The following is a 26,628-nucleotide window of genomic DNA, read 5'->3' as shown; positions in this document are numbered from 1 at the left end:
ACTGTTTTTAATTCTTGGATGCAGCTTCAGCATTTTGGCCTCCAAGTGGGAACACACCAATTGAAAAATCATATAATGCAGCGTCCCCCAATCTAATGACCTCTAATGGTTCTTTCTACAACCACAACTCCCACATTTTCAGGCTAGCATATTTGGAGATCACTTGAAGAAGGATGACATAGTGCATGAAATTGCAGTCAGATTTCATTTCAAGGTAACTCAAGCACATTTACAACCTATCTATTGCTAACCATGCCCCACCAGATCTGGCATGGAAGGTATGATCACTGTTAGCTTACTGGACCCAGGAGTTTTGCCTTTTCTATAGTTGCACCTCCCCCATAGTGATGCTTCTTTTGCTCAGTAAGCTGAAATCTACCCTTTTAAACATATAATAATTCTATTAATTCTATTCATTTTGTTCATTTTATTTTACATACATTATTAAATAAATGATTCATAAAATCAGAACAACAAAAACATCCATTCGACATCATTTGAATAATTCCATAATAACAATAACATAATAAATTATTGTTATTGTAATACACTGACAAAACATATCACATCTTGCTTTTCTTTTAGATTAACCTTCTGCATAATCAGGACACAGTGTTCCAGAATAGCTGCACTAGATACAATTGTAGTATTTCCATTAATGAAAACACAAAAGTGCAAATATCAAAAGACAAACCGAACAAGTGCAAATGAATGAAAGTGCAAAAAAGCGTCAAAAGTTATGAAAACATTTTTTTCTAACATTACATTTGCCTACTATAAAGGCTACTGCCTTAAATAAAGGACTTCTTTGCAGGATTTGCCATACAGTGACTGCCACCTATCTGATATTTCCACTTTTCTCATCTTTACAATAATTCAGCAGCCCAAGAAACACGAGAGAGCAAGAAGGTAAAAATCTTTTTTTAAAAAAACATTTCTGTTTTCCATTGCACTCAAGCCCAAAATAAGCCTAGATACAGTAGTAAACTCACTTTGCAACTGGAATTTGGATTTCCCATTTTAAAAGTGCTTAAGTTAGAGGGCCCAGACTGGATTGAAGGGATGGGAATAATGAAAATTGCAGGAGAAATATTTTTCTCCTATCTGGGACTCATATATTATATGACTCGGTCTAGAAACCAAAGAATTATATGGTTAAAACAGGAGCCTGTATAGTCTAATGCATTATGATTCATCAAGCTTTAGTGGAAATGTAAATATCATTATGATTTTTGCTATGTGAAATAAGTTTTAGCTGTTCCATATTTAAGATAAGTGTTTTATATCCAGATAAAGAGCTATAAAAGAATGTCAGTGCAGAAGCAGTAATAAGATAATTGCTCTTAAGAACAGCTTCCAATTATCAGTTTTCTATAAAGGTTTTTCTCACAATTTCTCAATCTATCAAAACATTTTTTGAATGTTTAAAGTATTTTTTTTGTGGCTGATTACATTTACTTAAGCTATTTAAGCCCCATTTTTTCTGTTGTTAATGCATTTTTGGGCCCATCTTCTCATCTACTGAATAACAATGATGAATAGAGCCAAGCCCCTGCATACTAGCTTGAGGAGGAAAAACACGAGTGAATAAGCACCATAATAGGTTGATAGCCCAATTTTCTAATGGAACTACTCAAGTACTGATTTGGATAGAAGGCAGTAGATCTAATGTAATGCTCCATTTCTATACTTGCCACATGTACTGTAAATAGGGTAAAACAATTGCAAGAGCACATTCATGCTGTAATTTGTGACAATTAACAGATGAGTAATAACATCACTCCAACATATGCTCAAACATTCACCATGTTGCAAAGAATTTATTGTTACCTCTGGAACCTGTGCTACTCCCTGCTGTTAATACTTCTATGCCATAAACTGGGGTGTTGTATTACCATCCGGTATAAAACCAATCCACTAGGTTTTAGCAGCTCTCTCTTTAATTTATAATTTCTCAATTATTTTCACATTTAATTGGGGAATTGATGCAATTTGTGTTTGTACTAATTATATACATAATTAGTCAAGATGATCTGATCCCTGTTATTTCCTAATAATAAACAAAGAAATTGAACTGTGATAAATAATTCCACAAATGGCAAAGCAATGAAATAACAAATAAATAAACAAGGTCGTTATGAAGCCTCCTAATGGAATTAGTCAAACTGTTATCATCGCCACATATGGAAGATGGTCTCAGGCTCTTGTGCCTGATGTTTGCTTGATTGTCTTGCTTGGTCTTAGAAGATATGATCCAAAGTTTACAATGGAAGCACAGTTAGCAGACAAACATAGAATCTCAGGTTGCTGTGGAGTTACTTAGCTCAGGAGACATTTTAGCTGCCATTGGCTCCTTTGGAAAAAAAATAGAAGCCATTAAGATGCTTGAGACAAAATAACTCCTAAGGTGCCTGATGCTGAGGAAAACATGGTCTATTGGAATGAGGTTTTTAAGAATTAGCCTGACACTTTGGTAGTATCTGGATCTGAGGACATCTCCTGATGCCTAACTAAATTCAACTGTCCAGTGTTATTCAAGAAAAGAGTATGAAGGGTATGTTATTCAAGAAAAGAGTATGCTAGACCAGTGATCAAACCAGTCTGTACAAGCTATTCAGAGTAGTAGAAGCTCTCTACTTTTTTTTTGGAAGGAGTCTTCATTGACCTTGCTCTTTGGCAAAAGCAAAGCAATTCTATATAACTCTGGTGAGGCCAAGCTATATTTTTTTTTACTGACATCTGCTATCTTTTAGAGCTAATCCTCTATAACAACATCTATAGTGTAAGCGAGGAATCTTTTGGACTGGGCATTATATTTGGAATTTTGAGAAATGTGATATATACACTCAAAATCGCTCAAATATACTTGTGTATTCACAAAACTGCTTCAACGGCCAACATGACTAGTTGCAAAACATCCATTTACCAGAAGCAAAAAACCCTCCAAGATGTTCTCTACCATCCTGAATGCCATATTACCGTTCTTGCTTAATAGTGCTCACCTTCCTATCTATTAAAGCCATTTTCTCTCTCCTGTACAATAATTCATGAAGAAAAGCACAATCACCTGTTAATTAAACAAAAATATTTCAGAACATCAAAGAAGAAATACAGAGTTTGACATCTAAGGACATTTTCCCTGAATCCAAACTACAAGATGAAGAATGTTTTGTACCAAAAATCGTAAGTAGCCATATACTGCAATTGTTTATATACATAAGATCCATCAGAAGCTGATTTCAGCTGAAAAAAATAAGACTTCAGGGGGAAGAAATGGCAGATTAAAGATGGCTCTTTGAAAAGCAGGGCTAATGACACAGTGAAAACAGAGTCAGTAAGTAGACTTGCTGTTCAAAACCTCTCTGGAGAAGGAGAGGACAGGAGATTGCCCACATGTGCTCTGAACAGTTGATCCTCATGAAGAAATTACAAGACAGCAGTGGACTTTTAGAAGTGGGAAATGACAGGAATAGCTATCTTGCTTGTAATCACAGTTAGTGCATTTTAAAAGTCCTAACTTTGAAAAACTTCCTTTAGTAATCACAATGAAGTCACAATGAGAAATTGCTTGTTAAAATTTCTTTTAAGCGACATTTGGATTGACAAGTCTGAAAAAACAGATGATTCCTTCAATCCCTACTGAAAGAAAAAATTAATCATAAGATTAAGGTTTTTATAAAACAAAGTTGAAATAAACAGCAAAAAGCTAAATAAGATTTTGATCCTAGAAAATTATAAACAGATTAAGGCTCCAGATAAATGTGGAATCAGATTTTGGAACTGATTATAAAGAATCAATCCCATTGGAAATAGATTTGTTTGTCCTGTTTGCAGGACAAAATAAAAAAGGCAATTTTAAAAATTGGACATAAAAGGAACTAAAGATGTTAATTAAAAGAGAAAATAAATAAGCCTGATGAACCATGAATTACCGTAACTGGGATATCTAAAATTGTGCAAAATATTTCAACATTAAAAATATTGAAGCATACTTTTGAAAATTGGAATCAGAAGTTAGTATCACCAAAGTCAATAGTGATGTTTGCTTTTATGGATAGGCTGTATCCTCAAAATATTATGGAAGAAATGGCTGATGAGGAACACGCTTTATTTGACAAGTCAGGGATGCTATTGAAAATGAATCTACAAACCACAGATCACAGTATTAGATTTTACTATTATAATTAATAAATTATAATAAAAAGCATATATATATGTATATATAATTATAATATATATATATCATTTCAACTGAGCCAAATATAAGAATCTAAAATTGTTGAAGAAGCAAAGTTGGAGTGCCTACATCTCTCAATGACAACACTTTTAGTAGGACTATGATAGTAGTACCAACTCAATTAAAAAGGGCCTTAGCATTACCCAAGCATTTCTGAAACAGCGTCCCTTTCCTCAGTTTCAGGTTTAAAGATGAATCCTTTGTCATTCTCAATAGAGTCCTAAAGTTGTATCTTACTGTCAAATTCAGGAGAAATGTACTTAGAAATTTAACAAAAGTTACTAAGAACAGACTAATTGCTTTTTTCTTCTTTGAAGGATTTACTTCCTACAAATGGCTGCCTTACGTAATTGCACAGCAAACAAGACTTATGATTATGTCAAAAACAGGACTTTAAAGTCTACATCCTTTGTCAAGAATCATCTAGGTATTCCAGGAGGATTTTCCCCCCTATGGATAAAAAGTATATCTCTTTGGATATAGAAAGAGTTTGGCACATTCATCATTGGCATTTTTTAGAAGGGTTTGATAAGAGATGCAAAATCTCTTTCTTCTTGGCACCATATCTCTTAGGAACTACACATGATATTCATAGAGAATACAAAAAAATAATATTAGAAGACCACTTATTATGAAAGAGGAAAACTGAGATACACATGTTTCAAACAGCAAGTGGCCAATACTTAAAAGAAAAAAGTCAAACATGTCTTAAGTATTTCACAAGTTAAAATGCTGCATTTCTATAGGTATTTTGTGTGGAAATTAAAAAACAGATTTCAGAGACTGCATTAATATGAAGCTGATTGGTGGTATATATATGATTAAAGGAAATCATGCTTGTCTTCATAAACTGAAGTGGGAAGAAAGGGAAAAAAGTGCGTTCTTAAGGAGCTCAATCACGTTGCAAGTTAGATCTAAGAAGACATAAGAGATCTTACTTTGGCCACTAAAGACTTAGTTCAGCCACCATAATCAATGCAATGATTCTATTATCCAGTGCCACTAACAAGTTCATATAAGAGATGAAAAATTGAAAGGAAAAAAAATCCCCAAACACATCAAACTGACTGAAATTAGAAGAAATCCAACAGGAAAATTCCAAGACAGGGGTGTCAAACTCCCGGCCCATGTCACATGCTGGCCACACCCATGCTTGGTTTAGCAAAGGGGAAAAAAGTCCCGTTATGTCACATGACGCTGCTGTGATGCCACAAGTTTGACACCTCTGTTCCAAGATATTTGGGCATCTGACCATAGAAAAGTGATATGGCTTTCTAACCTTCTTCACAAAAGTAAATGTAACAATAATAAATTAATATCCTGTATTTTGATGAAATTTAAACTACTGTCTCAGGCCATCTTTTCTCTTGCCTAAATGGGACACAGACTGGCATTACAACTCCTGCCTATCTTCTTAAGTCCATGTGAGCACAGCATAAATGGCCCAACAGAATGCCATATGTTAGTCATTATCAAGAGGATATAGGAAAAACTCTATGCAGTTAGCAACAGAATGATTGATTGATTAATTGAATGTTCGCAACACACGGTATACTGTTAAGGTGAAACTATAAAAGGTTAAACTTTAAATAAGAAGTTTCTAATCTATATTGTGAAACAACAAAATATAAATATTTGGCACATGTTGAACTGACTGTGGGACAAAATTGATGCAATCAAAGAATCTGAAAACTGTGTTGCACATTTTTTCTTCATTTCATGTATCTTGTGGCCAATATGACAGGATAAAGTTAGCTAGCTCCAGATAACAATTAATTATTCTTTGACTGAGAGGAATGTTTTACCTTAGTGCAAAGTGTTAATATTGTTACTTTGCTAATTTTGTTTTCTATAGCCCATAGTAAAATTTCTGATAATTTAAGAAACTGACTTTTGCCCAGAAAAATCAGATTTCAAAATTGCTTCCAAATACTGTACATGGTAGCAGTATATCCAAGAGCAGTGGATATATTGCAAAACAAATAAATACTAATCCAGACACACTGTAATGTAAGAATTCAAGCAGTCAGAGATGATAGATGAAAGCCACAGCAGGTTAAATTCAGTAGCAAATCTGGTCTCAAACCCATGTGTGCCATCATAACCAACAGGAGAACTTAGCAGGATTTCTGGCATCAAGCAAGTCGTTCCTCGAATTTTTCAATTAAACATTATCAGGATAGGATTCAAAAAGGCTGAGAGAAGAAGGGAGGGAGAAAGGAAGGAGTTTTGCATGTAAACAAAAATGAAGACTCAGAGAGAGCAAGTTGGCTGGATTTTACAACTGCAGCAGTTAAAAATGTCTCAATTCATCCAAGATAGGCAGACAAAAGAGTCTGGCAGTTTCTGTGTGGTGGAAAGTCAAAAGCTGTCCTGGCTAGTTCATTTTAAGGTGTCATCAGCATTTTTGAACATAAGAATGGCATTGTAGATTTTAAGTGCTGGGCCAAGCTTTACGCTCATGATCTTCACAATGTCAGCCTGAGTCAGCAAAAGGAAGGCCTCACCATCAATCATCTGTGGAAGAGATGTCTGTTTAAGTAGAATGCATATACAGCAACAGATTAAAACATCCAATGATTTAATCTCATTATACTGTTAGCAGAAGATGCAAATTAAGACAATTCAGAAAGGTAGAGAAGTCCAAAAACTTTACTGCATTCAGATTTACTGTACAGATTGAACGCTAACAGTAAGACTTCTTTAATGTATGCTTCAAAAAGGATTCAATAGTGAAAATTTTATGTTTATTCAAGATCACTTCATAAAAAGTTAAAAATAACCAAACTCAATCTGAGAATACATAACATTTCATTAATTACTGTATTTTTCACACTATAAGACGCACCGGAGTATAAGACGCACCAAGATTTTGAAGAGGTAAACAAAAATAAAAAGGGTTTTGCCCTCCCTGGCCCCAGGAGCACTCTGCAGGCCTCCCAAACCTTCTGTGTGTCCCGTTTTTGCGAAAAAAAGTGCGTGGGGGGGTTTGGGAGGCCAAAAACGGGCCCATCTTTCACAAAAATGGGGCACACAGAGGATTTGGGAGATCTGCAGAATGCTCCTGGGGCTGGGGAGGGCAAAAACACCCCCATTTTTGTGAAAAACAGGCCCGTTTTCACAAAAAACAGACCCATTTTTTGCCTTTCAACCCCCCCCCCCCCATGTTGCGTTTTTGCCCTCCCCAGCTCCCAGGAGCACAGGCCCCCCAAACCCTCTGCGCATCCTATTTTTGTGAAAAATGGGCCTGTTTTTCACAAAAATGGGACGTGCGGGGCAGGGTTTCAGGAGGCCAAAAATGGCTGTATTCGGTGTATAAAATGCACTAATATTTCTACCCTCTTTTGTGGGGGGGGAGTGTGTCTTATACTCTAAAAAGTACGGTAAGTGAATACTTCTGTTGTCTGTTTGAACACAGCAAAATTTTACTCTTGGGCACAGACTAACTTATGGAGTAAACAGGCGATGGCAGGTTGCTTATCTTTTAGGAAAAATTATTAATATAGATAGTCCTCACTTATCAACCACTTGTTCAGCGACTGTTTAAAGTTGCAATAGTGATGAATGAGTGATACTTACAGCTGATCCTCAATGTTCTGGTCACTGCAGTACCCCTGCAGTCACATGATCAAAATTCAGGTGCTTAGCAACCAGCTTGTATTGGCAACCACGGTTGTAGCATCCTACAGTCATGTTACTAATATTTGTGACATTCCCTGCTGGCTTTCCTCAAGGAAAGTCAATGGGGAAGTCAACAGAAAAGACTGCAAGACATCCTGCTAAGTGCCCTCCAGTCTTCTTACTCCACATGCCAAGGAGTTTGTTAGCCCTGGAAGCCATCTTTTTCTTTGGATCTTCAGAGCTGCCACATTTAGTGCTGTGAGAAACTGGGAGGGGGGATTTTATGGAGTTGGGGATATATCTAGCCATAATAACATTCTTTTCTCTGAGAGTCAAGGACATTCTGCCCTGCACCTGGAGTGGCATGACTGAGAGGCATCTCCAGTTGAGATGGTGGATTGATTGGACCATGTGATGGACATGCGGGTGCAGGGGAAGGGACTTGGACTTTCTTTTGGGTGGGGAAAACCTGGAAGCTTTCAGATTCAGGTTTTCCCAGATGTGCCAATATGACATCTCTAATAAAATGGAACTTTGAGGAACTTCTAGCCTAGGAGTCTTCTTTCGTTAGGGGTGTTATTTGGAACCCTGACAAAGTTTTTATTTTATGAGACTGTAGAGCACTTGGTGTAGTGCCAAGGCATTAGGCTAGAAACAGTTCCTTATTAGACATGAAGTCATCTGGATGACCTTGGCCCAGTCACTCTCTCCCAGTCCTAGGAAGGTAGCTATGGCAAACTACTTATGAAATCTTGCCAAGAAAACTTCAGGAACTAGTCCAGGCAAAAACTGATTTGAGGATACACACACACACACAAAATAGTCCACTACTCTACCTCATCTCTGAAGAGTTTTGCTTGATCCTCACAACCTGTTAACGTCTGTACAAAGCTGAAAACCTTTGGAGAAAAGACATAAAGGCAATAATTAAAGAAGAGAGAAAAAGGAAATAGCAGTTTTCTCTATACCAACAATCCCTAAACCTTTCTTTAATATGACCTATTTCACCATCAGAAGCACCTGAATCTGATCTATTAACCAAGAATTGGTAATATACTATCCCATCCCTAATGGCATCTGGAAGATACTGAACAATGTTGAATACAAAATTATTACATTAAAATAAGGTTTAGGTTGCTTAAACAATATTTTGGACACTTTTACCTCATCAATTGTCCATTTGGCCACTGTGGATGCTGTGATCCCAGCTACTCCAGGCAGAAGCTTACAATGCTGATCCCAGCAGAGGGATAAGGAACGGTCAGGATGTGCTGACAAGGCTGACATAAACAGAGACTGGTGCATACTTTCTGATGAAATGGCTGATAACAAGATTTATCACATGTCAAATTAGATTGGGAAATAGATAAAAAAAAACTCAAAAAAGGCAGAAGCAAACTTCCTCTGTAACACTCTCAAGAAAAATGTGTGGATGCAATAATTGGGAACTGAATTCAGCTCATAGGTACCATCATCATGCTGAAGTATGGAGAAATTGGCTTCTTCTCCGAACTCTATGATAACTTTCCCCTATCCAAAATGTTGAAATTACACCACCCAGAATTCTTGGTTCTCCTATATCTCTTGGTGATGTGTTATGTCTGACTTTTGATGAGATAATCCCCAAACCGAGCTGATGAACAATTTTAGGGTCCTCCTGGACATTCGCCTCCTGCTCAATAAGCTAATGGTTGTCATGGGTGGGGAATATCTGTACAGATTTACCAACTGCACCAATTCCTGAATTGGGAAACCTTGCTCACAGTCACTCATGCCTTACTTACTTTCTACTGGATTCCTTTAAGATGCTGTATATGACACTAACCTTGAAGACTAACCAGAAAATCCACCTGATCCAGAATATAGTGACATACACACAGTCAGGGGTAGGTTCTAAATTTTTTTTACTACCGGTTCTGTGGGCGTGGCTTATTTTGTGGGCGTGGCTTATTTTGTGGGCATGGCTTGGTGGGGGTAATGTGACTGGGTGGGCGTGGCTAACTCTTTTTTTTTTTTTTTTTTTTTACTTGTAAAAGCATTTTTTCTACAACCTTAAGAGGTTGCAGAAAAAAATGCTTTTAAAAGCTTCTGACGATCAGGCAACTCAGTTGGGATCGCCAGAGGCTTTTAAAGGCATTTTTTTTTCCTACCACCTCTTCAGCCAAAGATGATGCAGAAGAAAATGCTTTTAGAAGCCTCTGGCGATCAGGCAACTAAGCTGTTCTTATAGGATAAGCCCTTTTTCGCTTGCCACTTATAGAAAAAACAAACTAATATAGACTTACTTTGGAAATCTTCCTGCTGGATTTTCCGATATTTAGGAGGTCGCCCTCTAGAGAAACAAAAAATGCTTTATATATTATAGAGTATTGATTGGAAAATGTGCTATAGTAAATCCTACTAACTAAACCTTAAATCAGGGGTGTCAAAAGCAAGGCCCGGAGACAGGATCTATCCCACAGGGTACTTAGATCTGGACTGCGGGACCACCCTGGAAGAAGCGAAGGACCAGCCCGCGGTGCTTCTGCCACTGAAAACGGGCTTAAATCATATATGTGGGGGCAGAATCATGTGAAATCAGTGGAATAAAAGCAGCTTGGAAAAGTGCTATACAGGTAGCCTTCACTTATTGACTGCAATTGGAATAGAAAAATCCATTGCTAAGTAATATAGTATTAAAGTAAAATGTCATATTATATGGATTTATAATGTCAATTCTGATTGCAGTTGTGAACCAAATCACTGATTGATGGCTTCCCCATTGACTTTACTTGTTAGAAACTGGCAATTACATGACTATGAGATGCTGCAATTGTGATAAATGTCAAATTGAATCACATGACCACAATGGCTGCAACTTCAAGATTGTTTTTCAGTGCCATTATAACTTTAAACAGTCGCTGAATGAGTGGTCACTAATCAAGAACTACTTATACTCAGAATTGTACTCCTAAGAACAAGTAAAGAAAAGATGCATGTATTTCAAGAATATATATCTTATCAAAACATGTTTCTCAATGAATCCACAAGAATATGGGTTTGTTTGTTTTTTTTGTTTTAAAGACCACAAATCAAATATCGATGTCCAGAAATTTGCATGGAGTATCTAGCTGATATTTTTATTTTTTTATTTAATTGTATTTATTGCATTTATATCCTGTCTATCATGGATAGTGGAAGTATTAGCTGACCATGGTTAAACTTGAAAACAATGCTTGATCTGGATAATAGTTTAGTGGGAGATAACTAAGGAATAGGCTAGACTGCGATGTCAAAAAAAGAAAATACAAAGGTAAATCAATGTCATGTTACTGACAAGAAAATTAGTGCAACTACTATGAGTTGAGCTTGATTTGAGTGACTTTTTAACTTTTTCTTTTGAGAGTTTAAGATGTATACACAGATGGGATTTCTCCCCTCATTTTCTCTGAAGAGAAAATGATGAGTATGAGATGGGTTGGACTGTTTAAGCCCTACTAGGTAGATCAAATCAAGAAACTAATTCTGGAGGAAGACTAAAATTGTTTTAATCAAGAGTACCTACAATTACAGAACCTTGCAAATCTGATTGTGTGGTACTTCCTCTTCCTTCAGTGAATAAGGGAAGTGTTTGTTTATGGACAGCCAAGGAAAAAAAACCCCAAATGGATTATCAAACAAATCAGCTCAGAGTTCTCACTTGAGGTACAAATGATCCAGTTCAAATTAATCAAAACTTTGGACACATTATACAAAAAACTAGCTCTATACTGAGAAAGGTAGAAGAAAAGAGAAGACAAGGATGACTAGCAGCAAGACGGATAGATTCAGTTGCAGTAGAAATGGGCGCACCATTGGAAAGCCTGAAAGATAGGTTAGGGACGTGGGAAAATGTATTTGTGTGATTGCTAACAGTCAACAATGATTTGATGGCCCATATTTAATGGCCCACACTGAGAGCAAACTCTGTGATCAAATGAGAACTTCAACCTAGATTTCTATGTAATTCAACCCCTTAACCACTACTATATTTCCATTTGCTATGTCAAATATGTGGTGGATGGGGTATATATTCTTTCATCATATCCAGTGTGGTTCTTTCCAAACATGCCACAATAAGTTTTATGGAGCTAAATCAATCCCTTTGTTCTACGCATTTCCTTGTACACAGCTTTAAGAGAAAGTCACATGCCTGTTAATCTTCATTTTAAAAATCTTTTCCCCCACAGCTCAAGGAAGCACATAAAGGCATCATCTGCTGTTTTCTATCTAGCCTCTCCTGGACTAAGATATGCTTAGCTTTAAGATGACAATGTATTATATGACTTCAAAATTATGTCATGAGATGTTCTATTTTAATTTCTAATGCCACAGTTGATTAGGATCCAACTCACAAATCTCTGCACTCAGAAGCAAGTTATTCTGCATAATATTAATAAGAACAGATTATAAAAACAGAGAATAGATTAGTTTAGAAGATGATTCAGGATCCAAGAGAATAATATATATAAAAATAGATATAATGCCTAGAGAAGCACAAGTTTAGCAACAAATCGTGCATAAACTATGAGGAATTGGCATAAAGCAAATATTTGAAAATGGCTGCTTGTAAATTATAATGGCACCCCTCAGTGTGATCATCCCAATGGATTAACACTGGCTGTTCCTTTACCTTCCATGATGGCGAGACTTCTTCTTCTGGGAATAAGCAATTAAGTTCCTTTTTCGAACAGAGTTTTCAGTGTCTGAAAGTTCAGCCTTTACCCTTCCCTGGTTTTTCTCTGCCAGGGGACACCCTGAGATGCAGTAATGAGCTGTAAATCTCCCAGTCACATGGCCCGAGCCATCACAACCAGGTGTTGGACACTTTCTGGAAAATAGAGATTAAAAAAGCATTTGGTTTTGTGTGTTAGCAGGTGCTAAATAATAATAATAATACTATTTTGCTCAATATTTATCTTCCAAGCCAATGAAATTTAGCAGCTGTGAACTGAACCTGCTCAATTTTAAAAGTTCCAGCTCCTTTTTCAATCTATTGCAACCAACAATAAAAACATAGATTGCCACAATAAACCAGTAGCTACAATGATCTTGATGAGGATACAGGATTCACATAGTATGTTAAATTGATTTATTCCAAGCAAGTTGCACAGACACTGAAGTAGCAGTTGTTCCTCAACAATTCTTAGTGGGGCTTTAAGTCCATGCTGCCTATAGCAGCATAATCAGCAGGATATTGTAAGTTATCATGAGTGCTCACCTATGAAAGCTATATTTGGAACTCTTGGTAGCTGGGAGGGTTTTACAGGCCAAGGTTGGACAGCTTCCATTGGTAGAGGAGACAGGTTCCTTTGGCCCTGCTCAAAAGGGAAGAAATAATTTGAATCTCAGGCACTTTAATTTAAGACATAGGCAATTTCCATCTGCATGAAGTTACAATTAATTTTCATTCTTTAAACAAAACTTGTATATACTATACGTTTTTCTCCTCCCCTCCCCAAACAAATATAGTTCAAAATTTGAATTCTAATTAGTAAAATTTGCCTCTCTATTTCTATGTTGCATATTAAAAATATTTTACAGTTGAATTTCAGAAATACCCAACTACATCAACATTCAAAACTGTTAAGTAAGTATTTCTCAAAAGCAGGAAGTATTTATGTATTATATATTTGGTTTAATGTTTGAAAGCCATTCTTACAATGTGGCTTATATAAACATATTAAAGTACACTATTAAAATAAACATATTTAGTTAAAACAATGAGTTAAAACAGCAACCTAATCCAACATTGGTACAATAATTTAGCATTAAAAAGCAGCAGAATTATCTAAAATAGCATCCACGTAGAACCATCCTAAACCTTTAAATAAAGACTACTTGAGTCTTTCATAATGGGCAAGATTTTTAGGGGTCATGTTTTTATGTCTTTTGGGAAAACTAAAAAAATCCCTCACATATAAGCACTGTAGTTCCAGGGCAAAAGAATTAACACAATAGAAGGTGTTTGCGTTACTTTTTCATCACCTGTTATAATTATAAGCTAAAATATGCCACCCTGTCTATTATTTCACGGAGTCTGTGCTGTCTATTTCTACTGTCACTAGATAATCATGAGAATGTGGCAAGTATTTGTGCAACATGTAGTTACTGTTCTTACTAAGAGGAGGTTGTAATGGATGTCCAGTTTTTGAGCACCATCCTACAGGATGAATGTCTGGGTGATCTGAGTCAATCCAGAAATCATAGATATGGCTCCAGCCATCAAAATGAATCTATAGGCAAACATCAACAGAATGTAGTTAGATTTTAAAAATCATCCTTGGAGCATCCAACCAGCAGAGACAAAGGTGCATTCTCTCTAAATGCATAAAAGCAGTTTCACATGGCACAGGAGATGGTTCTCCATATTTTCACTTCAAGTTGATCAATGATTTGAGGAACTTCATATCTGAAGGCACATAGTCAACAGTTGGAGGCCATTAGGTCATCCCAGCTTTGAGAGATGTGCCTCCAAACATACAGAACAGACGTAGTCAATTCATGGTGGAAAGATGGAGATCCACTTTTCACTTTACCATATATATATCACATACTTCTAAGACACCATATCTCACAGGTGGAAGTATGAATCTTTTAGATGCATGCAACACTCTAAAAAAAAAACAACAACCAGAGGATGAAAGCTACCAAATCCCCACATCTCACTTCAAATCACCAGTATGCAGGCAAAAGCATAGTTGGAATTCTGTTCATTCTGGAGTCTGTTTGGTCCACGGCAGTGTGGAATCAATGGGGAGTCTCAGAAAAAAAATTGTAAACTTCTAATTAACTCCTCCTCCTTGATTTAGGCCACACTAGAAGAGGCCACACTTCTATTGTCTGGGAATGGAAACTGAATCCTGCTCTTTCCCATGTTATTGCACTTCCTATTCATCCACAAGTGAATGATGGTGCAATTGTTATAATTATGCCACTATATTTTACCTTTTGGCTTGTTCATTTGACCTCATCTCTTCCCTTTTTCTTCTGATATCTAAATAAAAAGTACTGGGGGATAGTATTATGTACACTCTTTGTGGGAAAACAGTGGCATCCCACTAAGAATAGAAAACTTTACTGAGTATAAAATGCACAATTCTTAATCAGTGTTGACTGAAGCATATCAGCTATCCATGACAGCATACCAATGCACTGTGCACAGGAATAGGCATTACTACAGTTGCTTGGCTATTGCCAAATCTTTCTGCATTATCTTCGGTAAATATTGGATTCACTATTAGATGCTGACAACATTATTACCTGATACTATTTTCCCATTTTTGAAAGTACCTGAGAAATGACAACCACTAGCACAGTAGAACTTTAGAATTGGTGTGTTGATATCTGTTGCTATAACAAATTAAGTGGATGTTATAGTATGATATTTGGCAATATTGACCCTGAAATAAGGGGGGAAGTGCCCTCAAAATTGAACCAGCCAATCTTCTAAAGTGACTTTACCCCAAGCTTCTTTTTCCAAAAGACAACTGGATTTTCTTGGTTTTTTTCTTTGAAAATGTTTCACTTCTCATCCAAGAAGCTTCTTCAGTTCTTTTTTCAAAGAAAAAAAAGAAAAAAAATCCAGTTGCCTTTTGGAAAAAGTACCTTGGGGCAACCACGATCTGGATGACTGAGAATCTCCATAGACACTGACCAATTGTGTCTCCTTGCTGCCACCACTCCTTCACTATAAACCAGTTTCTCCCTTCCATATCAGCCCTCCTGGGACAGGGGCTGCAGCCCCGTACCAGTCTGTGGCTTGTTAGGAACCAGGCTGTGGTGGTTCCTAACAAGCCATGGATGGCGGGTGATTGAGTGCGGCTTCATCTGCACATGCACAGCTAGGTTGTGCATGAAACCATACCACCATCTCGGTCTGTGGAAAAATTGTCTTCCATGAAACCAGCTCCTGGTACCAGAAAGTCCCAGTCCCAGTTGGGGACTGAAGGTACCAGTCCCAGTTGGGAACTGCTGTTCTGGGGATCCAAGGAAGACTGGGAAAGAATTCCTCACCTCCTCCAAATCTAGCTAAATACAGAAGTAGACAGGAATACAAAGCAAAAACTTTGAGGTCTGTAGCTCAGCCAAACTCAGGCAGGTGTCAAGAGGCAACTGGTCAGTTCCAGGATTTAAACAAAAACCAGCTTATGTCAAGTTATAAAATAGGTTTCCACACTCACAACACCCAGTTTAAATAATAGTAGTAGTAATAACAACAACAACAACAATACCCTAATGCAATTTTATCTAAACCAACTTTCAGCCTTGCCTGAGGTAACCACCTCATCCAGCATTCCAGCCAACTCCTTCACCCCAAAGCCACCCCAAACTCTTTCTGCCAAAAACCTAACCGAATTCCCTTCTTTTGCTTTCTTGGCCTCTCAGGGGTCAGGGGACATGCTCTGGGCACATTAGATTGGCTTTTGATTTAAAGAACCAGCCACTCCCCATTACAAGCTCTGTATGTTCTGCTCCGAAACAATCACAGTTAGACATTAAGGAAAGCTATATTTTACAAACAGATAACAATTATAGTGAGCAAACAAAGCTGCTTATTGTTCTTGTTAAAAATTTTATTCTGCTTTTGCTTGTTGTAAGAACCAACACTGAAGTATACATTAAGTTCTCAGATTTCAGCAAGCATTAGAAATTATAGGTTTTCTTTATAACCATAGGGCTATAAATACTTTCTATAATCTTAAGAATGCAGCATTTAAATCCAGTATATGATTTTTTTTTTGTAGTGCATAATTGTAGAATACAAAAACAAAGCCCAGGCTTTCCCAAGTTATAGATGAAAGGCATAATTAAGTGATAAACAGGGGCTTGTACATCGTGCAATCATCCATAATATGGCTTGTTTAATTTTGACTTAAATCTGCTGTATGCAAATTATACATACAAATTATGGCTTAGTATGGTGCATCAATTCAGTCAAACTATAGCTTTGCTTATACAAAACCCCAAAAGCCATTAGAAGATGTATCTTCATTAGACCAATTCAGGGTTACAAAATAACATTTATACTCTTGCATTGTATTTTTTTTTTTTTATCACAAATAGACTTTGGATGATTTTTCCCAATACATTTCATTTACCATAAGGAAGCACATAAATTACTGGGCAATACCATGAAAAAGAAAGGCATAAGCACAGAGCAGAAAAAAACCCCACCTTTATCCTGTAGTCTTCTACATCCTCTACACTACCAACTCTGATTAGAGAGGGGGTCCTTCGATCCACTGCCTCCAATTTCATGTTCATCAGAAAGCCATGGGGCTGCCTCTAGAGTGAGGCAAACAAAAAGGAAAGGAAAAAGGTAAGGAAAGCAAGGTAAGGAAAGCAAGGTAAGGAAGATGGTGCTTATGAGGTGAAATCACATCCTGCACGACTAACTTTCCCCTGGTCTGATTCGTCTTTTTATATGAGAGAGAAATGATGCATGGTTTGTTTCTTATACTAGCATCAAAAACTTTCACCATTCCTAGATTCTAAAACTGCACATTACCAAAGTAGCTTCCCCTGAAAAGGAAGATCAGAGGAAGAATCACTGTCTTCTGAACATTGACTTAACCCTACATAAGGTTTCCCTCCTCCCATCTAAACTTTTGGAAAATATTGAGGTCTGTATAGCAGAGATTTGGAAAAAATACAAACTACTCACCACCTTAAAGGCCCAAGTTGGTGCTGCAGAAGCACCTGTTTCTGACAAATATTTTTCCCAACAGAAGTTCTCAGGGTCAGGATAGTCTGGAAATGAAAATATCTGGGAGATGAAAAGGTTTTGCTGGAGTGGATCTATTTAGAATAATTCAACAGTAGCAATAGGCTCTCGGGAACTCAAATTGACCATCAGTGTTAGTTATTGCTAGATACAAATCAATGGTCAATTTAAAACAAGGACTGATTATGCCTAGCATATAAAAAAAATCAATATCTTACACCATAAATGTCTTCTCCAATACAGATGCCCTCGAAATGCAAGGACTTCAACTTCCATAAGTCTCAAAAATGGTCACTGTGCAAACCTCTAGAGGTTTCCAGGTTGGGGAAGGCTAAGCTACAAGTTCATGAGTGATTTATAAAACATTCTTGTATAGGAAGGTTGAATGCTATTTGGGGGTCTATATTCCAAAAAGTGGGCAAACCTAGGGCAAAGAAGTGGGAGAAACCAGGACGAAAACTTTTTATGTTATGTAAGTTAAGTAAAATATTACATTTTCATGATGTCATTTTTATTTCAGCATTTAGTTTCAAAACTTCACTTCATGCACTGACATCTATTTTAACAGAAATCCTTCCCATGATTTTATGGTACTTGTTTATTATTGTATCTAAAAGGGCTTATATTTTAAGAGTAAGTAGGGATGTGAATTCCTATTTGATCACAAAGCAGTATCTGTGATGGAAGGAGTAACCAACTAGATGGCTCATAGTATTTCCTGTATTGGAAATGTCCTGTGTGCATTCCTGTATCTTTTTCCTTTGGCAGTAGACAACGCTTAGGCATTATTCACCTTGTGGAGGAGTGAGAGGTTTTCCATGTTCCTGACACCAACCAACAGGATGAATGTAGGGGCTACTGGGATCACACCTGCAATAAAAATATGTAGTTATATAGTCTGTCTAAAAGTTGCTGGAGGGAGTAGGAGAATTGAGCATTGTTTTAAATATGTGAAAATGTATTATCTATTTAAAAATAATAAGAAAGAGTAGATTTGTTTTGTTATAAAGATCACATAGGATACGATTTACGTTTCCAACACAATCCTAGCAAAATGCCCATTCTTGTCCTCCACATAACAGATAACAATAGGAAAAAGTCTTCTTTGGGGCCAATGGTAACTTGCCCTACTCCTTGACTGGTAGAAAAGATTATCAAGATTTCAGCATTCTTCATGTGAAATATCCTACTCAGAGTGAAAATTCAGTGAAACAAGGATTATGACACACTGGGAAATGTATAATCCTCCGCTTCCATACTTCCTGAGATTCTATACTAGATAAATGTTTATTTTCTTCATCAAGAAACATTAAAATCAATTTTATTATTTATTTATTTTATTTTATTGAATTTCTATACCGCCCTTCTCCCGAAGGACTCAGGGCGGTGTACAGCCAAAAATAAAACCATGACAATATAAAAATTAAAAGCAATTTAAAACAATTAAATAAATTGGCCAAAAAACTCCAATAAAACAACCCATTAAAATAGTAAAATTTTATTTTTATTATTATTTTATTATTAGTTTTCATGTCATCATCCCATGACTTTCAATGGTTGGCCACAGTAGATAGAGTAATATTATTGGTGTTCATCTCTCACCTACCAGTAGTCATATGTGTCATCCCAGTTGTCAAAGTGCACCAAAAAGCGATTGTCTACCACATCTGTCACTGTGGCCACGCAAATCAAAGAAGGATTCATACGGTCCACTGCTTCAAGTTTCATCCCTATTTGGAATCCTATGGGAGCATCATTCTGAGGAATGAGAAGACAGAACATCAGGCATTTGTCATTCATGATGCAGCCTCTGCAATCCTATAATGTAGGTGTGGAAATATATATAGAGTACAATTATGCCAAACTATTTATATGATTCTGCATCAACAGAAGTAGATAAAAGCTACAGTGAAATGGATGGCATATAAATTTAATAAACAAACAAACTACCTGGAGGTATGAACAACTCCATGTAGTCCTAAGCAGCATAGTTAACAGTAAAGAATAGTAGAAATTGTAATTCAGTAATATCTAAGGCAGGGCTGTCAAACTCCCGGCCCATGGATCGCATGTGTCACGCACTGGCCACGCCCGGTTTAGCGAAGGGAGAAAAAGTCCCGATACATCACGTGACAATGCTGTGACGATGTGAGTTTGACACCCCCGATTTAAGGGATAATAGATTCTTAACACTAGTTTATGCTACTTGGAGATACAAAGGCATTTTATGAGGTAATTCTATGATACACTGTGGCCAGAACTGTTAAAGAATTGCTTGTGACACAGAAAAGAAGGAACTTAGTAATGTTTTCTAAAGTAGCAAATTAGAAATCTAATGGGTATTTTAATATTTTAATGTACATTCAAATGATGAAAGGTTAATCTAAATGGAATTATCTGTTACTTTTTAGAATAATTTGTTCTCAGCAGCAGATTCATCAATGTTAAAGAAGTCACTGTTAATCACAAAAGTGTAAATTAAACTAAGCCTACAAATTCTGTGCTGCAAAAATCTGCCTAATTATTAGACGGCAGGAAAGGGATGCAGAAAACTCTCTGCTGCAATCTAGTGGATCTGTCAATTTTTGCAAGCAAATTATGTCAGCCCTGATAGTTTTGATCCAATAATTAATCAGTTACAATCCTTACTATTAATCCAATGAAATTAGTTAATTAGATGAGAACTTTAATTATTATTGCAGGTGTGTCCAAATTACTTATTTTTTGAATCCTGATTCAAAAGATCAAGTGAAGTATTATTGTGGAATATAAATCAGGCTCTCTCTTACTGCTATTTCAAGAGTGAACAACCGGGATTGATTTGTAAAATAAAGCAGCATCCACTCACACTGTCTGGACTGGCAAAGAGATGCTTGGGAGCTGCCTGAGCTTTGGTAATCTTCAGGTAATTGGCCCAGCTGAATTCATCTTCCTTGTAACCTAAACCCCATACATAAAGGAGACATAAGAGCAGAGGTGAAATCCAAAATTTTTCCCTACCGGTTCTGTGGGAGTGGCTTGGTGGGCGTGGCAGGGGAAGGATATTGCAAAATCTCCATTCCCACCCCACTCCAGGGTAAGGATACTGCAAAATCTCCATTCCCTCCCCTCCTGAGGGAAAGGATATTGCAAAATTTCCATTCCCACCCCTCTGGGGCCAGCCAGAGGTGGTATTTGCCGGTTCTCTGAACTACTCAAAATTTCCGCTACAGGTTCTCCAGAACCTGTTAGAACCTGCTGGATTTCACCCCTACATAAAAGACATGCCAACAGAAGTCCATAGTGTTTCATTTTAGCTACAGCAGGGATCACCATCCCTTTTCAAGTGCCAATCAATACTGCCTTATGGTATAAAATAATAATTATATCATTTTTTCAGTGACTAAAATCTTGTGAAATTTCAGCAATTTCACAAGCTGTTCATATTCTCACTCGAAAATTGGTAATATTTCTGGTGAGAGCTTGAACATCTGAGATTGCCGTTTTTATTCTGAAATTAATATTTCATTGTGTACTTTTATGGATGTGAACTGAGAGCTTCCAAGTACCACATGCCACCTTTGTTCTACAGCAATGTAGTTGTTTCTGAAGACAACTTCAGTATATTGGCTTTCCTTATAATACTGAGAACCCCAGAAGAGACAGTTTTACACTAGTATGATATCCCAAACAAGTCTAGAGGTCTTTCACAAGATTAGGGTTATATAACACCTGTTATCCTAATAAGGATATTGCCTTTGTTGAATTTGTATTTTTGCTTCTCACAGTTATAACTTCGTTTTATGTAGCACTGTGAATTCTATTTAATTTCATCTCAAGAATCTGAGGAATCAAAATGAAGATATATTTCCTTATTTGTTCTTATCTCTTATTTTGGGTTGCAATTCTCCAGTCAAATTAACTATATTCCCAACAGAAGTTTAACCAAACTTAAACAAGAATGGCTCCCATACATACAATGTATCATACAGCATGACACATTTATAGTTTGGCTTCTGAGGGGTCTTAAATGTTGATGAACATTGTAAATTAGCAGAAGCATCAAAGAAAGGAAATTAGAAACGAAACAACCTTTATTTTCTATTATTTTTCCTTTTGTCTTTCTGTCACCTATTTCTCTTTGTCTTTCTCATTTTCTCAACATGCCTAAACAAGTAACAATACAATGGAGACCTTAGTATTTTGTAATCAACTGAAGGCAGAAATCTTAATTGTATAACAAGTATCTTGATGTAATATGCAGTTGCTTCTTAATGTTATATCTGGTTTCAGTTGTAAATGCAAAATTATCTTATGTTTATTAATATCAACATTTTAAATCAGTTTATATTTATTTTTTATTTATTTATATCCCGCCTTTATTGTTTTTACAAATAACTCAAGGTGGAGAACATATCTAACACACTTTCTATTTTCCCCAAAACAATAACTCTGTGAGGTGAGTTGGGCTGAGAGAGAATGACCGGCCCAAGGTCATCCAGCTGACTTTCATGGCGAAACTGGGACTTGAACTCACTGATATTGATATAACACCTTTTTTTTAAAATTGTTAATGGTTTAAGTTTCCTAAACATTAATAGAGTATTAACAGTTTCTTGTCAGCACTGTTGTCAGCTCTGTATAAATACCACTGTGTCAAAATAGCAATGTATTATGCATGTCTTATAACAATGTATTTTTTTTTATTGCAGAATACAGAATGACAGGATTGGAAGGGACTTTGGAGATCTTATTCCTCAGGGAGGAAGCCCTATACCCGTGATGGCGAACCTATGGCACGCGTGCCACAGGTGGCACGTGGAGCCATATCTGTGGGCACACGAGTGTTGCCCTAGCTCAGCCCCAGCGCGCATGCACACACCGGCCAGCTGATTTTCAGGCCTTCCAGGCCCACTGGAAGTCAGGAAACGGGCTGTTTCCAGCCTCCGGAAGGCCTCCGGGTGCGTGGGGAAGGCTGTTTTCGCCCTCCCCATGCTCCTAGAAAGCCTCTGAAGCCAGGGGAGAGCGAAAAACAGGCCTTTCGGGCCCACTGTGCCACTGCATGTCAAAAGCAGGGGGACATGAGGGGGGTCGCTCACACATGGGTGGGGGGGCCAGGGTGCAATGAATTACGATCCCCCTGCACTCCCCCCCTTTAGTACGTGACTGCAAAAAGGTTAGTCATCACTGCCCTATACCATTTCAGACAAATGGTTGTCCGATCTCTTCTTAAAAATGTTCAGTGTTGGAGCATTCACAACTTCTGGATTCAAGTTGTTCCACTGATTAACTGTCAGGAAACTTCTCTTTAGTTCTAGCTTGTTTCTCTCCTTGATCATATTGCTTGTCAAAATATGCTGGAAAATGTTCTTGTGGGCTTTTAAAAGAGTTATACAATAATATAAAAAGAGAATGAAATTGACTTAGCAACTTAGCTTTGGAAAAACTAGACACCGAAACCTAGAGATTTGTCCACCTCTACATTCTCTCCATTCCTTTGAAAGCATTTCATTCACTCACTCCTTTATTCACTTTGCCATCAGACAAGAAAAGCTTTTGGATGTGAGTTTCTAAATGCACTGTCCTAACCTACCTACCTTTGGGAGGTTGAAGTTTGTGTCCCGTTTTCTCAAACCAGCCAGCAGGATGAATATTGGGAGAGTCAGCATTTAGCCAAAAATCATGGCATTCAGAATAGCCATCAAAATGAAGCCGCATCCTGTAGCCACATACCTGCATGCAGAAAAAGCAACAGAAACACATGGGCTATCATATTAAATCATCATGTGTTGCTTTCCACTGATAGTTTATGCTATTTTATGATGACAACATTTTTGCCCCTATTTTTAGTTTTAGTACTTCTTGCAACTAGGCTGCATATTCAACTTAAAATGAATGGCGAGCTTTAAAATACGTAAATGAAAGAAAATAGGGGCAAACAAGAGAATAGCTGAGCTAGAACAATATGCAACAGTATAAACTCATCTCACCTCTGCTACAGTGAGAATAAAATACATTGAGGGGTGCTGAGGATCTATCCCTTCCAGTTTCATTCCCACTTTGAAACCGTTCTTATTTGGGGTAATCGACTGGTGCTAAAAAGAACAAATCACACAAAAAATGTAAGCGGTACGTAATTTCTTCTAATGATACATTTATGCTATTAAATGGAAACTACTGCAATAAGACGACAGAAATTAATATGGCACCTTAACCATGATGGCAGATCCCATGTGATTACAAACTTTGCCTCGTGTTTCTGCTTCTATTAGAAACAGAGGTTCAGTATACATATTTTGAAGTCTTGAAATATGTCAAAATAATAAACCTATCTCTGCATTTAACTCTCCATTGTGAAAGGTTCTCCACTGGTATAGGAAGTCCTCAACTTATGATCACAGTTGGGTCCAGAATTTCCATTGCTAAGCCTGGTGGCTGTTACAGGAGTTGTGCCTGATTTTACAAGTTTTTTTTTAATGGTTGTAAGCGAATCACAGCAGTTGTTAGGTCACTAAGCAAACCAGGCTTCCATCATTGACTTTGCTTGTTGGAAGCCAGCTGGGAAGATCACAAATGGTGATCACATGATCCTGGAATGCTGCAACCATCATAAATACATGCCCGTTGCCAAGTGCCCAAATTGTAATCACATAACAAGGGGAAGCTGCAACAGTTGTAAGTGCAAGGACTGGTCATAAATCACCTCTTTCAGTGCCACTATAATTCAGTGCCACTAAATGAATGGTTGGTTGTAAGTTGAGGACTCCCTGTAAAAGAAGAGTATCTAATTTCATTTTTGTTTCTCCCAAAACAAAATAACTTTATTTGCTACATTTAAAGTTCACTTGACTTTCCAAAGCTTAATGGCCCTAAAAAAACGATCGTATTGTACCCATATCCAAGAATGCATTTTCTATTTCTTAAGTTCACTATTTTTTTCTGTCTGATAAACATTACCATGAATGTTTGCTTTTTTCCCCCTTAACTTTGCTTGAGATCGAAATTTGAGAAATACCTATGTGTTATGGAATAAATCTCTCAGGTAAAAAGAGGTTCCTACAGTACAGCAACCATAAAAAACACCTCACAGGAACCAGAAAGAAGAATCATATTCTCTTAGAGAAAAGAATCAATGATTATAGCTTAAATATGTTGACTGACAGCAAAATGTCAAAGCTCCATAAAGATAGCAGGTAAAAGAATAACTCACTTCTTGGAACAAATTTAAAGGAGCAGCTGTGGCTTTTTGTTCTTCTAGGTATGATGCCCAGGTCCAACTTTCTGCCTTTTCACTGGAAACTAAAAATATCAGAAAATGAAATTTCCAAAACATTGTTAAGTGACATTTAGACATCTAGTTTAGCAAAGTTAGGATACTCCTCTTTCCAAAATTATAGCCATCATCCCCTTTCAGCTGTTGAAGACTGAACATTGCATTTTACTTAAAAGCATCAGGTTCTTCCTTTTATTCTGCACTCTGGCTGCAGATGGTACAGGCATCGCCAGACTGCATCTCAGAATGAACAGATAAGAAAAGCATAACCTCTGACAGAACATACCTTGTTTTCCCCAAAGTAAGACATCCCCTGATCATAAGCCCAATTGGGCTTTTGAGCCAATGGCAGTAAGGCCAAGCACTTATTTCAGGGTTCAAAAAAATATAAGAAAGGGTCTTATTTTCAGGGAAACACAGTACCATTTCATATTGGGGATTATTAATGATTATATTATAGTTGCTCAAACAAGGAAGCCATGCTATATGCTTACCAAACTGATCGGTATTCCATTCTTCATTACTATTATTAACAGCAGGAAGTTTTCCTCCTGAACCATTTATCTCCTCCTGCTTTAGTTCCTAAGACACACAAACAAAATCTCTTACTTATGGGGATACCAGGAAATTTGAGGGAAGCTTTCTTAGAAGGGGAACACTACACACTTAGGAGAAGATTAACATAATTAGAAGTGATTAAATTCTAACTCAGTTACACTGAATATATATATATACTAATAACATTATTCCTCATGAATTTTCAGTGATTAAAATGTACTATTTGGCACCAATTTTTTTAATACCTCTGTAGTCACTCCCAAGGTTTCAAATTATGTCCCCTAGCTTTCTGTGATCAATTTCAAGTTACCCTTTGTAATAAATCGAAGAATTTTGTAGCACTCTAAAGACAAACAATATTTGTGATATAAAGCTCAAGGCATAAGCTTTCAAAATTCCCTTCATCAGATCTAAAAAGTGTTATAAATGCCTGTTTATATGGATGACAGAGACTGCAAACAGAGGTCAGTGGAAAATAAAACACAGATGTGAGAATAACCTTATTACACTGGCATTCTCAAAATATTTGCTACATATAACACAGACATTCTCACATTAGTGAATTGATTAACACAATGCAAAGTGCGAAAAAAAAATCTCAATTATTCTTTGAGCCACAGGAGAGGGACTTGTACCTCTTGATAACTGCAAGAAGCTTTGAAGGCACCAAGAAGAATATTGTTGATTTAGTGGTGTCTACAAGCTCCATGTTGGTGATCCAGGACTTATCATAAATTTCCTGTCTTTATGATGCTACAAGACTCTTTGCTTCCATAAGATTAGTTCCACTGGATTGATACATAACAAAAACTTGTACTCCAGAAATCCTTAGAACATTAAAAAGGTAAAGGTTCCCCTTGCACATGTGCTAGTGGTTCCTAACTCTAGGGGGCGGTGCTCATCTCTGTTTCAAAGCCGAAGAGCCAGCGCTGTCTGAAGACGTTTCCGTGGTCATGTGGCCAGCATGACTAAATGCCAAAGGCACATGGAATGCTGTTACTTTCCCACCAAAGGTGGTCCCTATTTTTCTACTTGCATTTTTTACGTGCTTTCGAACTGCTAGGTTGGCAGAAGCTGGGACAAGTAACAGCTCACCCCGTTATGCAGCACTAGGGATTCGAATCACTGAACTGCCAGCCTTTCAATTGACAAGCTCAGTGTCTTAGCCACTGAGCCACCGTGTCCCCTTATGCCCTCCAGATGTTTTGAGCTACA

At 37.1% G+C, this 26,628-nt stretch overlaps 1 protein-coding gene across 1 annotated transcript in view; it reads right to left on the bottom strand.

The window, feature by feature from the left end:
• Nucleotides 1-6,619: 6,619 nt before the first annotated feature.
• Nucleotides 6,620-26,628, bottom strand: part of L3MBTL1 (L3MBTL histone methyl-lysine binding protein 1) — a 28,588-nt gene continuing 8,579 nt past the window's right edge. The window contains exons 6-21 of the mRNA XM_070939962.1: nucleotides 25,350-25,437; nucleotides 24,793-24,881; nucleotides 23,573-23,677; nucleotides 23,180-23,315; nucleotides 20,452-20,543; nucleotides 19,210-19,361; nucleotides 18,397-18,473; nucleotides 17,544-17,629; nucleotides 17,054-17,164; nucleotides 13,998-14,112; nucleotides 13,098-13,194; nucleotides 12,510-12,707; nucleotides 10,144-10,190; nucleotides 9,023-9,180; nucleotides 8,695-8,757; nucleotides 6,620-6,754 (exon numbers count right to left, since the gene is read on the bottom strand). Of these exons, the coding sequence (XP_070796063.1) occupies nucleotides 6,620-6,754; nucleotides 8,695-8,757; nucleotides 9,023-9,180; nucleotides 10,144-10,190; nucleotides 12,510-12,707; nucleotides 13,098-13,194; nucleotides 13,998-14,112; nucleotides 17,054-17,164; nucleotides 17,544-17,629; nucleotides 18,397-18,473; nucleotides 19,210-19,361; nucleotides 20,452-20,543; nucleotides 23,180-23,315; nucleotides 23,573-23,677; nucleotides 24,793-24,881; nucleotides 25,350-25,437 (1,749 nt within the window). The remainder of the gene's footprint in view (nucleotides 6,755-8,694; nucleotides 8,758-9,022; nucleotides 9,181-10,143; nucleotides 10,191-12,509; nucleotides 12,708-13,097; nucleotides 13,195-13,997; nucleotides 14,113-17,053; nucleotides 17,165-17,543; nucleotides 17,630-18,396; nucleotides 18,474-19,209; nucleotides 19,362-20,451; nucleotides 20,544-23,179; nucleotides 23,316-23,572; nucleotides 23,678-24,792; nucleotides 24,882-25,349; nucleotides 25,438-26,628) is intronic.

Source organism: Pituophis catenifer, unplaced genomic scaffold, assembly GCF_029215685.1.
Source record: "Pituophis catenifer annectens isolate HBS135680 unplaced genomic scaffold, rPitCat1.0.hap2 SCAF_3, whole genome shotgun sequence".
Classification (NCBI taxonomy): domain Eukaryota; kingdom Metazoa; phylum Chordata; class Lepidosauria; order Squamata; family Colubridae; genus Pituophis; species Pituophis catenifer.
This window is presented reverse-complemented; position numbering and strand designations above follow the sequence as displayed.